This window comes from Schistocerca nitens, chromosome 2 (genome assembly GCF_023898315.1).
Source record: "Schistocerca nitens isolate TAMUIC-IGC-003100 chromosome 2, iqSchNite1.1, whole genome shotgun sequence".
Lineage (NCBI taxonomy): Eukaryota > Metazoa > Arthropoda > Insecta > Orthoptera > Acrididae > Schistocerca > Schistocerca nitens.
Genome location: NC_064615.1, coordinates 999,443,136 through 999,460,236, shown reverse-complemented (window position 1 = coordinate 999,460,236; position 17,101 = coordinate 999,443,136). Strand labels below are relative to the sequence as shown.

At 42.5% G+C, this 17,101-nt stretch overlaps 1 protein-coding gene across 1 annotated transcript in view; it reads left to right on the top strand.

Moving 5' to 3' along the window:
• The window catches only part of LOC126237327 (uncharacterized), a 268,891-nt gene extending 252,501 nt beyond the window's left edge, over positions 1–16,390 (top strand). Inside the window, exon 3 of the mRNA XM_049947295.1 lies at positions 13,382–16,390. Within this exon, the coding sequence (XP_049803252.1) occupies positions 13,382–13,593 (212 nt within the window). The 3' untranslated portion in view covers positions 13,594–16,390. The remainder of the gene's footprint in view (positions 1–13,381) is intronic.
• Positions 16,391–17,101: the final 711 nt, after the last annotated feature.

Here is a 17,101-nt window from a genome sequence, read left to right as displayed (position 1 = left end):
TGAAAGGTAATATAGGATCTGTGTAAAACGTTGTCCCTGCATTCCCACTCTTAAAAGGGCCTATTAATAAGTACTGTAAAGAAAAGCACAGCAACAAACAGTTTCGTATAGGACCGGAAACCTTATTCCTTATCTTCATTAAACTCGATGTATTTGATCCAGTTTGTTATTTTATTCCCTCAAACAGAATGTGACTTTACAGTACAGATAACATTTTCATTCTATGAAAATGTGTTATAGATAAATGAGATCTACATTACAGGAACACGTGAAGAAACTGTTGCTATGAATAATAACATTTCTGAAGTCGGACGCATTATTCCACTGATGCAACAGTTTTCGAGTGGACTGTACGAAACGTATCGAGACTATATATACTGCTGCAAAGTATGTTGGTTAAGTGAAGGGACATTACTGGAATGATTTTTCGATTTAAAACTTTCTATTCTTGAATTTATTAAGGAAAAAGTAGTGCAGGAACGAAATTATAACATACGGAATGGATTGCACACCTCGCATTTTAAATAGACCTGATTGCTGACTGTCCACAGTAAGACATTACAAGGTGAGAAATTACTCCTTTCTGATTTGAAGAGGATTCATACGCAATAGGTAAATCACTTTGAAGTAAGGGCACATTCTGATGAACACAGTCCAATTCCGTAAGATCACTGGAATTAAAGAAAGGATTAGGTTTGAAGAATTCATTGTGGCCTTGACTGAAATACAAGGATAGTTTTCTAAAAGTTTGGAGACTGTGAGTTTTACATCTGTTTCTGAGACCATTTGCCATTTCAATTGGAAGCAGCCCTGTGTATGAGCAGAAGTAACTGACTGACCTGCAAGTTCATTCTCATTTTAAAGACAAATCCCTTTAAAGTTAAAAAGGTCCAGGACGTCTACATAGCGTTCCTCAGGAAGAGTTTCACGTCACTACAATGAGGTTGCAAAACTGCTACAATATTTCGATCGACATATTTATATGACAGACTTTTTCGATTATGAAACTAAATAAGTCACGATTACATGGCAACCTGAGTGCGAAAATCTCTGACGTTGTCGTGCGTCTGTCCGTATGCCGACATTTTGTACCAGATAAAAATTATATAATGTCTTCAGCGCGCCAAAAGTAATTAAATAATGCTGAAAATTTCCAGAACGAGATTTTCACTCTGCAGCGGAGTGTGCTCTGATATGAAACTCCCTGACAGATTAAAACTGTGTGCCGGACCGAGACTCCAACTCGGGACGTTTGCCTTTCACTGGCAAGTGCTGTACCAATTTTTTTCTGTCTTGTTCTTTCAATTTGTTGGGGGCGGACGTCCGATGACACCCGTTTAGGTTCTTCGTTGATCCATTCTCTCAGTTTTTTTGTTACAATGGGTAGCGAACCCTCTGACCGAATACGCTGAACTATCGTGCCGGCATCAACTGAGCTATCTAAGCACGACTCACGATTGCTCCTCACAACTTGAATTTTGAAGGTAGGAGACGAGGTACTCGCAGAACTGAAGCTGCGAGGACGCATCGTGAGTTGTGCTTGGATATCTCAACTGGGACAGCACTTCCCCCCGAAAGGGAAAGGTCCCGGTTTCGAGTCTCGGTCTCACACACAGCTTTAATCTGCCAAGAAGTTTAATGTTGAAAATTTGTTTCTGATTTGTGTTATTGAGAAACCAAGTCGTGTGGAGTGCGACAACATTGTCATTTAAATATGGAGCATTCGCAGTCAACTTCCCCCCCCCCCCCCCACCCCCTTTCCATTCCCTGTGCTCGCACTCAGACGGCGTGGCGAGGCAGTGGGAGAATATGTCAGCCAAGTTGGGCGCTATTGCACTCGTGCCAGCGCGCGGCTCACTAACGCAATATGTGGCCATCCCTGTTTAGATGCTTAAAATAAAAAATATAAAATGTTGGCACAGTAAATGACTGTTCTTTTCTTCCGACACTAAACGTATTAGAGTTAATGAAGTATGAAAACGTACTGAAAAGGATGTCAAACGCTTTTGCCCTTCTGGTCATCATAGTAACCTACGTGTTCAGGATTTTGTCATTTCTAAATCATTCTTTTATGACCCTTCATGGTCTTAAATACCAGTATTCAGTGAAGTTGTTGCATTTTTGCTGGCTCCTTGCTGGTCATCATTTACGTATAATCTACTTCTGTCATGTAAATGTCCAGTTATTTATCTACATTTTCAACGACACTATGAAATAAAGTCGTTATGTAGAACCGCTCGGAGTGCATGGTTTTGTTATAAGACTAGGAGTTTGTCAAGTATTTTATGTGGGCCGATGTATCCAATCGTTTGTATACTTTCCACATATCAAGAAGTGACCTGTCTTGTCTCTCGATCTCCCAATGTGACATTCGTCTACAGACGAATGTCCGTCAATGGATGAAGATGAGTACCGACATCTCAGCTCACTGTTCTACAGAAGACTGGACAGAATCTGCAAACCAGTATACTGGTTCACGTTCACGGTAACCTGAATGTGTGGGCCGAAGATATGATAGGTACGAAAAACTCCCCACAACATTACGGAACTATCAAATGGCTCTGAGCACTATGGGACTTATCATCGGAGGTCATCAGTCCCCTAGAACTCAGAACTACTTAAACCTAACTAACCTAAGGACATCACACACATCCATTCCCGAGGCAGGATTCGAAACAGCGACCGTAGCGGTCGCGCGGTTCCAGACTGTAGCGCCTAGAACCGCTCGGCCATATCGGCCGGCACGAAACTATCTCTGACTTGAATTGCACCCTCCACACTTTACAGGTTAACCGTCTCATAGGGCTGTCGGCGCACTCGACGCCTTGCATCGTTTGAAAACAGGCGAAACAGTGACTGTCGAACCACAGTACAATCTTCCAATCACAATGGGACCACAGGCATTCGAATTTGTGCAGTTATATACATTGATGCACAAAAAATTGCAGCTCCAAGAAGGAGTTGTGCGGCATGAACGAAAGTTGGTAGGCGTTTTTCTGCACCTCAAAGATGATGTCTATTCAAATTTCGCGCTAGTGCCGGCCGGAGTGGCCAAGCGGTTCTAGGCGCTACAGTCGAATCCTGCTTCGGGCATGGATGTGTGTGATGTCCTTAGGTTAGTTATTCATCTCATTACATTATGCATATTAACTCACTACCCGATCACATTAGTGGGTCCTCTTTTCATACACAAATATGCAGCAATTTATTCTACACTACAAGTAAATCTTAGTTATGATCTTACCGCTATGTGGTTCCTAATTCTACTTAATATACGAGAAACTTATGCTACCTGCAGCGTTACAGGTGTGACAGTGCTCTATAAACTTGACGGATGTTGGCCTGGCCCACTGAGCTAACCCCAGTGGGCATGCCCGTGGCACTAGGCTGGCCAGTAACTTGGTATCGCTGCAATCTATCCTAAAAGCCTTATCCTATCTTCTACATCTAACCTAATTTTACATCTAGTGTCATAATTGGTGCGTAGTCCTATTCGGTTATTGTACACCCTCCGCCCTAGTCCAGGGCAAGGCGGATTCCAGCCGTGAAGCGGCTGGCCAAGTCCAGGCCCGGCGGAACAGGATAGGTGCACGGAGTCTCAGTTGGTGTTATTGTTACTGGTTTATAATGGTTGTCCCTTGGAAAAATCTTAAGGACTTTTTTCGAAATTTCGTCTGTCAATTTGTTCAAGACATTGAAGGTGTTGTCATGCCTTAGCAGATGGTACGTGTCGTTATTCGGGAGTTGTTGTCGTAGTTCGTTTGCTACGTCATCGAAGAGGTGGCACTCATACACCATATGTTCTGGCGTGCCTTGCACAGCACCACAGTCGCACGCGGGTGTAGCCCGCTTCCCAAACCGACCTAGATATGTCGGGTAGGGTCCATGTCCAGTAAGAAAGTGCAGCATTCCTCTCGTAGGCATGAAGTACGTAAGCTTTACTCGTTCCTCTATGTCCGGTAACAGCTCATAGGTTCTGCGCCCCGTATCCTCGTTATTCCACTGTTCCTGACATAGTTCGATCCCTTAGGTTAGTTAGGTTTAAGTAGTTCTAAGTTCTAGAGGACTGATGACCACAGCAGTTAAGTCTGATAGTGCTCAGAGCCATTTGAATTTTTTTTCGCGCGAGTCGCATAACAGTGTGAAACTTCCCCTTAGAACAATTATACACGACTGTGCTTAAACTGACGCACAATATTTTTAGCGCAACGCAATCTGACTTTCAATAATCTCTACAAGAGAACGGCCCTGACTAACATTAACCACGCCGGCCGAAGTGGCCGTGCGGTTAAAAGCGCTGCAGTCTGGAACCGCAAGACCGCTACGGTCGCAGGTTCGAATCCTGCCTCGGGCATGGATGTTTGTGATGTCCTTAGGTTAGTTAGGTTTAACTAGTTCTAAGTTCTAGGGGACTAATAACCTCAGCAGTTGAGTCCCATAGTGCTCAGAGCCATTTGAACCATTTAAAAAAAAAAAAAATTAACATTAACCTGTACTTTTCACAAATCACTTACCTCACAAAAATCTTGGTTATTCCCCCACTGCAATACAGAAAGCGCCACTACTGCCAGCTAAATAAAAGATTCAAACTATGGAAGGCACTAACTACTGATAGGGATGGTTAGCAAATGAAAGATATTAATAGAGAACAAACAATGTATTTACCTTGATATCATCATATATATATATATATATATAGCAGTTCAAGACAAATTTCAAAACTCCGCCATCTCTCTCCCCACATCCACCACTGCTGGCGGCTCACCTCCAACTGCGCAACGCTACGCTGTTCACAGCCAGCTGCCTAACACTACAATGGCGAGTATTACAACAATGCAAAGCAGCCACAGACTGCACACAGCACAGCCAGTGATTTTCATACAGAGGTGGCGTTACCAATAAAAAAACCTAAACAGCCTACTTACAAGTGGAGATATTAGCGCTACTATGAAGATGCTAATCAGGTTTGCTTTAAACACACGCCGCAACAGTCGTCAGCGTTCGTTACCTTTCAGATTGAACGTGGTGAGTTGATGTTAATCAATAATGCCTTTAAGGCGACAGAGGAGCCATTGCCAATATCTCATTGAGTTTGAACGAGGTCGTGTAATAGGGCTACGAGAAGCTGGATGACCATATTACGATATTGCAGATAGACTTGGCAGGAATGTAGCCACTGTACATGATTGCTGTCAGCGGTGGTCACTACCGAGAGTGAAGATCACCGTCTTCGGCGTATGGCTCTGGCGCATCTGCACCACAGTGACACAACGAACTGTTATAAATCGGTTTCTTCGAGGACAGGTCCGAGCCATACGCCCTGTAGTGTGCATACCGCTGAACCCAAACCACCGTCATTTGTGACTTCAGTGGTGTCAAGCGAGAGCTCAGTGGAGGGCAGGGTGGAGGTCTGTTGTGTTTTCTGATGAAAGCTGGTTCTGCCTCGGTGTCAGTGATGGCCGTGTGTTGGTTAGGAGTAGGTCAGTTGATGACCTGCAACCAACCTGTCTGAGTGCGAGACACACTGGATCTGCACTCAGATTTATGATCTGGGCTGCGATTTCGTTTACCAGTAGAAGCACTCTCGTGGTCATCCCACGCACCCTGAGAGCGTGTTTGTACCTCGACCTGTTGATTCGACCTGTTGTGCTGCCTTTCCTGAACAGCATTCCGGGGGTTGTTTTCCAACCGGTTAAGGCTTGCCCGCATATCGCTGTTGTAACCTAACATGCTCTACAGAGTGTCGACGTGTTGTGTTGGCCTACTCGATCATCATATCTGTTCCAAAAGAGCACGTATGGGACATCATCGGATGACAACTTCAGCATCATCTACAATGAGCATTAACCCTACCTGTGTTGACCCAACAAGTGCAACAGGCATGGAAATCCATCCCACAAACTGACACCCGGCACCTGTACAACACAATGAATGCACGTCTGTAAGCTTGTAATCAACATTCTGGCGATTACACTGGTTATTCATGTACCATCATTTCACATTTGCAATGGTTTATTTCGCACTTACATTTACATTTACCTTTGGTCTTGCGAAGTTTATCTCTTAAATATGTTATCCAAACAAATGTATTCCCAACATTGCATTAGTCTGTGCTTATTACTTTTTGGAGCTGTGGTTTTTTTTTCCTACAATATATTTATGGTGCGTAAAGTTCAGAACTCAAATATCACTCTCCAATTGCTTGACCATAAAACTCTAAAAAATTCTGGAGGAAATCGACATCTATGTTTCCAGAGCGTCTTTAATAACCCATAAAACGATCAATCTCTTCGACAGGCAGAGGCCCTCATACTTGGCGGAGACGCTACTTCCTACGCATCTTTACGTGCTCACTGTTCACTCAGAACTGAAAAGAGCGCCGCGACACGATCGACAGGCATACTAAAGACACTGCCCAACACATCTGTACAAAGCTTTACCGGATTTTCCCAATGGTTTCCACTTCGCGACCGATAGGAACTTACTTTCTGGACAACCCTCGTATAAAAACATGCATTTATGCAATCTTTCCCGCACGTATAACGCATCAATCAACCGACATTAAAAATTCCACAGACAAATCGTAATTCGTGAAATACATTAGGTATTGTTACATACTGAGCTTCCTTTTCACGCTTTCTTTTAGCATTCGCAGCTCTAATTCCCACTCTACTTCCTTTCCATAGCTCTCCCGCAGATAAATACAGGGTGTTTCAAAAATGACCTGTATATTTGAAACGGCAATAAAAACTAAACGAGCAGCGATAGAAATACACCGTTTGTTGCAATATGCTTGGGACAACAGTACATTTTCAGGCGGACAAACTTTCGAAATTACAGTAGTTACAATTCTCAACAACAGATGGCGCTGCAAGTGATGTGAAAGATATAGAAGACAACGCAGTCTGTGGGTGCGCCATTCTGTACGTCGTCTTTCTGCTGTAAGCGTGTGCTGTTCACAACGTGCAAGTGTGCTGTAGACAACATGGTTTATTCCTTAGAACAGAGGATTTTTCTGGTGTTGGAATTCCACCGCCTAGAACACAGTGTTGTTGCAACAAGACGAAGATTTCAACAGAGGTTTAATGTAACCAAAGGACCGAAAAGCGATACAATAAAGGATCTGTTTGCAAAATTTCAACGGACTGGGAACGTGACGGATGAACGTGCTGGAAAGGTAGGGCCCCGCGTACGGCAACCACAGAGGGCAACGCGCAGCTAGTGCAGCAGGTGATCCAACAGCGGCCTCGGGTTTCCGTTCGCCGTGTTGCAGCTGCGGTCCAAATGACGCCAACGTCCACGTATCGTCTCATGCGCCAGAGTTTACACCTCTATCCATACAAAATTCAAACGCGGCAACCCCTCACCACCGCTACCATTGCTGCACGAGAGACATTCGCTAACGATATAGTGCACAGGATTGATGACGGCGATATGCATGTGGGCAGCATTTGGTTTACTGACGAAGCTTATTTTTACCTGGACGGCTTCGTCAATAAACAGAACTGGCGCATATGGGGAACCGAAAAGCCCCATGTTGCAGTCCCATCGGCCCTGCATCCTCAAAAAGTACTGGTCTGGGCCGCCATTTCTTCCAAAGGAATCATTGGCCCATTTTTCAGGTCCGAAACGATTACTGCATCACGCTATCTGGACATTCTTCGTGAATTTGTGGCGGTACAAACTGCCTTAGACGACACTGCGAACACCTCGTGGTTTATGCAAGATGGTGCCCGGCCACATCGCACGGCCGACGTCTTTAATTTCCTGAATGAATATTTCGATGATCGTGTGATTGCTTTGGGCTATCCGAAACATACAGGAGGCGGCGTGGATTGGCCTCCCTATTTGCCAGACATGAACCCCTGTGACTTCTTTCTGTGGGGACACTTGAAAGACCAGGTGTACCGCCAGAATCCAGAAACAATTGAACAGCTGAAGCAGTACATCTCATCTGCATGTGAAGCCATTCCGCCAGACACGTTGTCAAAGGTTTCGGGTAATTTCATTCAGAGACTACGCCATATTATTGCTACGCATGGTGGATATGTGGAAAATATGGTACTATAGAGTTTCCCAGACCGCAGCGCCATCTGTTGTTGAAAATTGTAACTACTGTAATTTCGAAAGTTTCTCTGCCTGAAAATGTACTGTTGTCCCAAGCATATTGCAACAAACGGTGTATTTCTATCGCTGCTCGTTTAGTTTTTATTGCCGTTTCAAATATACCGGTCATTTTTGAAACACCCTGTTGCTCTCCATGGTGATCGAAAGTGCACAGTCCTGCAATCAGCAACACATTGTGAGCTGCAAGATGAAAATACCGGGAAGAGCCAAGGAAAAAGCGGGCTAATAGCACAGGCTGGGAAACATGTCTTGAACATAATACATTTTGAACCTTTGGCTGTGGTGTAGGCTACATAATGAGATTTGATCAGATTCATGGTTTTCAACACTAACTTACTATGGGAAAGATACAAAATGATTCGATCAGGCTCAACAGCCTTAAAGAGCATAACATAAGTGGGGTTAAAACGCGACAAACTGTATTTTGACCTCAGCTGCATTTAATACGTTTTGAAATAATGCTTCTCAAATGCCCTTCAAACGCAGTTCTCTTAGCAGTGATCGTTCCGAAATTGGCTGAGACTCCAGTCTAGTTTAAAACCGGCTGTGATGGGCAAGGTGTGACTCTTGCCTCTGGTCTCTGTCGGTTAGGATCTCTTTGCGACCACTGTTCTTATGGCGAGTTACGTGGCTGCTAGTAGTAGGCCTACACCATTCCTTGCGGACGCGTTGGCCACAATCCGCGTTGATTACATCAACATGACGGGTAACTTCATTCACAATACGGCCATGGTCACGTCCAACAAACACCAAATACGATTGCCGTTGTATCTAATCTCCTCTGCAATCCCCCACCCCCATCCCCCTCTTTCCCCAACTTTAGCAAGCGTTGCAGAGGCACATGTGCCCCTGGTACTAGTTCTACATCTGTAGCGGTCCAAAAGGTCAAGTGTGCTCTTTTATGCGGGTGACTAACATTTCGTGTTATGGGCGTATTACAGACTATTCAAAACCGTTATATGCTCCTGCTTTGTTAAGGATTCTGTTCCAGCCCCCTCCCCCTCCTCCCCCGGAAACCTTAGATTCAAGCGGTGTGCAGAAAAGCCAAGTTCTATGGTTTCTAATAGTTCCAAGGCCACGTACGCCATCATCTACACAAAACACGAGCTGCATCCAGTATCACTTCAGGAAAAAAAATTCTACAAGGAATATATAGCAGACGAAACGATGGGGTCGGCGTTAACTACACACATGCTCAACTAAAAAGCAGCTTTAGGAGGATGAGGAGTTCATGAGGTGCAACGACTGTCCTGGGCTTCAGAAGGTTGTAATAAGCAGTTATCGAGCGAGGAATGTTGGGGGACGACGAATTTTTAAGTGACCTGTGGAAAGCTTCACACAGAGATGACGAAAGTAATGGGATAGCGATATGCACACATACAGATGGCGGCAGTATCGCGTACTCGGTGTATAAATGGGCAGTGGATTGGCAGAGCTGTCATTTGTAATCAGATGATTCATGTAGAAACGTTTCCAATGTGATTATGACTGCGCAGTGGGAATTAAGAGCCTTTGAACGTGGGATGGTAGTTGGAGCTACATGCATGGGACATTCCATGTGGGAAATCGTTCAGGAATTCAATATTCCGCGATCCGCAGTGTCAAGAGTTCGCCAATTATACTAGATTTCAGGCACTGTCTCTCACCACGGACAATGCAGTGGCTGACGGCAGTAGGGTGGCAAGACAGATTGCGATCCATCTTGTGGGTTGCCTACATCAGGGGCAGGTATGCATTCAGGGCAAACCTATTGTTCTCCTTTGATTGAAGACACTTAACCTATTGTTCTATTAAATGCTTTTCCGTGTCACCCCCATTTCCTTTTGATTGACAGGTACTTAACCGATTGTTCTGTCAAGTGCCTGTCAATCAAAAGGAAATGGGGGTGCTATGGAAAAGCACTACATACCTACATACAGAGCTGTACCGATAGTGGTCCTTCATACGATCCATTTGCAGTTGGGACAGGGAATACTGGGTACCAGAAGTACTCCCCTCGAAACACTTAAAGATAGTGTGCAGTGTATGTATTTAAAGGTAATTGTATAGCAGTCCTTTCATTTCACTCTAGAACTGCACAGGGTGAACGAAATAAAACTGACCAGTGAAAACATTTATTGCACTTTAAGATGTGCTACCATCATTGGCTCCCAGGGGAGTTGATTTAAGTTGGGTTGCCTATCTTAAGTTGCAAGAAATATTTTTTCAGAGCAGTTTTATTTATTCTACCAACCCCGTAGATCGCAGTGGGCAACCAGCGGTCCATGGTCCTGATCTGGAGCATGATTCGTTTCATTCCATTCCACAGAAGACTTTTGAGGGGGAGAGAGAGAGAGAGAGAGAGGGAGAGAGAGGGAGATGCATTTTACTCTGTCCAGGATGCATTTTCAAATTTCCGCCATTTTATTGTTCACATTTTCACAGTTTGTCTTCTGTATAATTGCCAATATACACGGTGATTCAGCTGCCCCTACCACTGGGTTTTATGCAGCCCGCAATGCCTTGAAATACCGTACGTTACATTTTCACAGTCTCTCTTTTTCTACATGCAAACTATCAGTCCTACAGAAAAAATGAACGTGGCATTTTTGTAGGAAATTTAATGTAGCTCAATTTTGTACTGGGATATGTTTTCGCTAAACGCCGTGGTTTTTGAAATTATTCAAGAAAAACGCACAAAAGTTACCACCAAAGGCGTTTTTCTTGAATAACGCGAAAATCATAGCCTCCAGCGAAAACGTACACCTGTATGAAATTTAATTACGTTAAATTTCCTACAGAAAAGGTCGTGTTAATTTTTCCTGTAGGGTTAATAGTTTGCATGTAGCGAGTGAGAAAATATAAAAGTGTAGCATGTGGTTTTTGAAGGTGTTGTGTACTGCATGAAAACCCATGAGTAGCGGCAGCTCAATCAACCGGTATGCTAAGTTCAAGCGAGCCAGACTTTTAAACTTTTCAAAATGAAGAAAGAAACGATGACTTAATTTCTTTAATCTTACAGTCATCAAAAGAATTTTTGGACTTTTTTTGAACTATGCTTGCTAATAGTGTTCAGAGATATTATCTCAATAACTTTCACTCTAATGACTTACCTGTTACTAAAAATCGTGTAGTTAACGCCCAAATACTTGTAGACTGGGACTGTCTGTCTGACCACCATCTTTTATTTTACTGTTCTTTCTCATATTAACATTAGTATATAGTTCTTCTCCATTGTAAACTTATTAGAACACTGCCATTGATAAAACTGAAGGTAATTTACAATGAATTATCTTCACTAGTAACTTTTATAGGCATTTACTTTTCCGTGATGACATTTAGATGTGCCTGGCATCCCATCTTCACATGTTTCATTTATTTAAGTGTTGTGGGCATATTTTCTTTACTAACACCATTTTGCAAGAGCAGTTTCTAGGACACCTACACTGACCAGAAAAAAATCTCAGTACTAAAAATTAATTAACGTAGAGTAATGAAATTTCGGGAATACGTTTGTCTAGGCAACGTACTTAAGTGATTAACATTGAAAGATCACAGTTTAATGTAAGCGAAACGTAAGCCATTGCAAATATGAAATGCTGGTACATTCACAACCGGTGTAACCACCAAAATGTTGAACGCACCCATGCAAACGTGTGTGCATCGTGTTGCACATGTGCCGGATGTCGGCTTTTGGGATGGAATTCCATGCCTGTTTGACCGTAGTCAGTCAATACAGCGATCGTTAATGTATGTGGTTGACGCTGTAGTTGTCGTCCTATGATGCCCAATGTATGCGCGATTGGAAACAGATCTACCGATCGAGCAGCCCAAGCAACGCGTCGACAGTCTGTAGAGCACCTTCCGTTACAACAGCGGTATGTGGGCGAGCATTATCCTGTTGGGAACCACCCCACGGAGTACTATTCGTGAATGGCACCACAACAGGTCGAATCCACAGATTGGCCTACAAATCTGCGGTCAGCGTGCGTGGGATAACCACGAGAGTCGTCCTGCTGTCATACAAAATCGCACCCATGATCATAACTGCAGGCGTAAGTCCAGTGTATCTAGCACGCAGACAGTTTGGTTGCAGGTCCTCCCTCCACTGGTCTCCTTCTAACAAACACACTGCCATCACTGCCAACCAGATCTCATCAGAAAACACAACAGACCGCCACCCTGCCTTCCAGTGAGCTCTCGCGTGACACCACTGAAAGTCACACATGGCTGGGGTTTTTCGACAGTGGAATGCGCGCTGCAGGACAGCTGCCTCGGAGCTGTACTTCAAGTAACCCATTTGTCACAGTTAGTTGTGTCACTGTAGAGCTGCTGCTCAATTTGCTGCCGCAGAAGCAGTACGACGTGCCAGGGACATACGCTGAACACGGTGGTCTGCCCTCTCGGTAGTACACGTGACTATCTGGAGCCCGGTCTTCTTGCGACCTTAAATTCTATTGACCTCCGCCACCAGCAGTTATGTACAGTGACTATATTTATGCTCTTCCTGCATTATCTTTGAAGGAACATCCACGTTCTCGTATCCCTATTACACGACCTCATTCAAACTCAGTGAGGAACTGATAATGGCGCTTTTGTTGCCTTAAAGGCATTCCTGACTAACATCAACTCACCACGCCCAATCTCAAACTAACGTTCACGACCGCTACTGGGTGTATTTAAAGCAAACGTATTTTGCATAATCATAGCGGCACTACTAGCGCCACTCTTATCTGACTGGCGCAAATTTTGAATAGACGCCTTTCTGACCTGCCAACTTGCTTTCATGTCGCAAAACTCCTTCTCGCTGTCGGGATTTTTTTTCGTCAGTGTATTTTTGATTTATTTACAAGTCGGGACACTGTTTCTTTCTAACAGCTTTACAGAATTTTGCGATGGAAGTTTTGAGGACAACTGTTGTAAAACGTCGTAAGTAAGGAACCAGTGTTCACGACTCGTAAACAAATGCAAACGTCTAAAGAAGGGGTGTATATAAAATGAATACACGTCGTAGTTTGAGGCATAATTTGTTGTCGTGGAGTGTTGGGAAAGAGGGTGCCATTGAGATCGGTGCGGTGCCCCACAAACACCAACTTAAGGTTTGTATAGTTTTGATTTTGTACGCCAGGAGCGCTGCTGTCGCTGCTGCCGGCCAGACAGCTTGAGTGCGTATGTGAATTAGGCCCGCAGGTCACCAAAGGTTGTCGACCATGCCCTCCCTACGTCAAAACCAAGTGCATGGGAATAACTGCTGTGTGTGGTTTGTGTCCAGCAGACGTGACGACGGGCGAAGTGAGCACGGCGCGGCACTGCATCTGGCTGGGCCACGACGACGTTGATGCGTGCGCCGCCATCAGCGCCTCTGCCGACGTCACGTACTGCGCCATCTGCGACTACGACCTGTGCAACGCGGCCGGCCTGCCAGCCGTGACGTCACTGCTGCAGCTGCCACTGTGGGCGCTCGCCCTGCGTTTGCTTTCGCCCTGAGACCAGGGCGCCACCCATGCTGTGGAAACTCCCCACTGGGGCCGTCTGAGGAACTCGTACTTAAGCTATTTATTTGATACAGACACGTATACAAATTGAACACATAAAGTACATTGGAACAATATAAATAGATGTAGGATGAAAACATTTTCATTATTATTTTGCTAAAAATATACCGTAAGATTGTGAACGTGCGATCGCTGTACACGGTGATCTGAAGAGGAGCCAGCTTGATAGTCAGTAGGAACAAACACCGTCTTTGGATATCGGTTTCCGGAAGAGTGACAAGGAAATTTCTAGGAAGGCACCGTCGGTTTCCTCGCCAATTTTCGTTGTATTTTGTTCCTTGGGAAGAGCTTACAACTTTTATGTCTCTTTCTCGCCAGTTTTCAACTAGATCGACGTTTTTGTCTACAATTTTTCTGACTTGTCTCTTTTTTCCTTTCTCTGGGACCAATTTATGTAATTTCTTTTATCATTCAAGTCTTATATTCTTTATTTTTTCCATTTACCTTATGAAGACTCTCTTTCTGTTCATGGTTTCTCCTTTACGTCATTTACTATCATATTATCAGATTTAACTGGCAATAAATTTTTTTTGTTTCTAAAAGCTTTGCAAGTTATTAAAATTTGTTTTTATAATTTTTTTCCAGAAGAGTGACAAGGAAATTTCTAGGAAGGCAACGTCGGTTTCCTCGCCAATTTTCGATGTATTTTGTTCCTTGGGAAGTGCTTACAACTTTTATGTCTCTTTTTCGCCAGTTTTCAACTAGATCGGCGTTTTTGTCTACGATCTTTTTGACTGTCTCTTTTTTTCTTTGTCTGGGACCAATTTCTATGATTTCTTTTATCATTCAAGTCTTTCTATTCTTTATTTTTTTCTCTATTTACCTTATGACGACTCTCTTTCTGTTCATAGTATCTCCTTTACGTCATTTACTATCATATTATCAGATTTAACTGACAATTCAATTTTTTTGTTTCTAAAAGCTTTGCAAGTTATTAAAATTTGTGAAACAATCACATGTCGTCTTTGTTAGTTCCCTTTTCATCACTTCACACAATCAGTCAAGTTTAATATGAGTTTTATAGTATTCTTGTAGTTGTTATAAAAACTGAACATGCCTAGATACTGTTATAGTACTATTAAATATCGAAAATTAAAAAAAAGAAAAAAGGAACAGCAAATGAAATGACTATGTGCTCTTAAACGAAATGTGTGTTCAGGTTCAAATCACGTTATGGATTCTCCACAGAACACAAAAGTCACTTCTTAGGGGTGTGATTGCTGAGCCACAGAAAAGCAATACCGATGCCTGGTCTTTGCAAAAAACGACAATACCTCCCAGCATTCTACTGCAGAAAAGTCCTAGCTCAAACCGACTAGAAAATATACCCACTGCTATGTTGTACCCATAAATTCGCAGTTTAGCGCTTCCGTCATAAAAAAAGTTTCTTAGACAGACCATTTACTGTCCCAGTTTTACCCTTTCCTCTAAATATGTTTAGCATGTCTCATTGCATTCCTCGAGAGAGAAGAATATGCAGCATTGCATTTCTCTTTATCTGAAACAACTCGGCGCCGTAACGTAGGAGAAAATGTATGTGTAAGAGATCGATTCTGTTCTTAATGGAATTTGTTAACAGATAAGATAGTCTTCTAGTAATCATAGCAGTCCTTCATTACGTGATACTTACGGAAGCATTCAACAACCCGAGATTCTCTTGATAGAGCCCAATACAAATGCTCACCTTCGGATAACCGTGTTACCACGCTGACTTCATTATATTCTGCCCTTCTACATGATGTATATAGCAGAGCCTTTTTTAAAAATAAAAAACAGGTTTCAGAAACTATTCTCTGCGTCACAAAGCTGCCTTAACTGTGTAAATATAATTAAAAGCCACTGTTGTCGCTTATCTAGTTCCAAATACCCTTCCTTCTTAGAAGTAATGTTCCCATTTTCATTTTTTTCCTCGGACCTTACATAGTTCTCAACTACTGCGTCGTTTTCGTTTGTGGACAATTTAAACTGGATGTAACCAAAAGGAATAACACTGTTTCAACAACTTGGTTGGTATTCACGTTGTGTGTATATATGTTTGCTGTAATTAATATAGTGGTTTAGCTTTATGACTGAACTCACTGTGCCTGCTACGTGCCTGAATAAAGAGCAAATTTTCATGATATGTAAATACCTGCCTTTAGTAGCAGAGTCCTTCGACGTATTTTCAAGATATATGGATTTACACAATGGAATCATTGTAGTGTCTGTTTACTAGCGCCTAGTGTCAGTAAACGGTGTAGAAATTTAGTATATGGATTTTGCTGCAAGTCCGCGATGACAATGTTTTTTATAACAGAGAAAGGCACTTGAAAAGTATTACAGTGCATAATATTTCATGACAAACACGGGTCTTACATAACGGAGCTTCAGCGAATAGGTTTAAAATGTTTGTTCTGAATACTAATATTATACACATATATATTCAACGAAATGCAATACTCAAAGTGTGTAATGCAAAAACTCGATAGATGACATCGTATTGTAACTTCCCGGCAGTGTTAATGTACAAGAGTACCATATATAACAAAAGGAAGGGTAATTACTGTGTGTGGTAGCAGAAAACGGATAATCTTTTTCATGTAACAGAAATTTTATGTCATTTTACTGCATCTGTTGTTCATGGATGTGACACTTAAATTTAGCTTTTAATTATGTAAAAAACTGTGCTGTTTGTATTTATTATACTCAAAGGGGGATTGTATCTGAATAAAGTTATTTTACCTATCCCATCTTCGGCTGATATTATTTAGTTATATAGTGAGTAGCACTGTTTTGCTACGGTGACTGCTGTAATAATTATTTTTATGACATTACTGAATATATTTGTTCCCTATACTCTCGTTCTACTTATGAAGTAAGTATTATTTCAATCACATTCATATGTGAAGACAAACGTAAAGTTCACTATTTCACTTCGTTTCCCTTTAATAATCATTTTTGTTAATTACATGCAAATCAACGTCAGTGCACGTATAAGATGTGTATGCAACACTGCAAGTGGAGAACAGTTTTTTATTGGAAGAGAATTTGGCCCGGCAATTGAATATGTTACACTCTGGTCTTCCCTATACACTGCTCTACACCTGCCTGCCACTACCCACTAGCAAACATGGTTGCTTATCATTAACATTAATCACTGCATACTACTGTATTGAAGGCAGTTAATACACCGTATAAAGTTATTCTACTCAGTGCACAATTGCAGTGCCAATTGTGTTTCCTTTTATTAGCTTCTAAATACAAAATGTATCCATTATGAGAACGTTAAATCACCGCTTGCAGCGTGTTCTTTTGTGTCTATAGATGACCACTGGCTAGTTGAAATGAAAGCATTTTCCCATGCTCATGTGATGTTGTCACAAAAAGTAAAAGAACATATCTAACTGTGTTTTCAACACTATTTGCTGTGAGCCAATGGAAAAGTTGTCTTACTAAACATC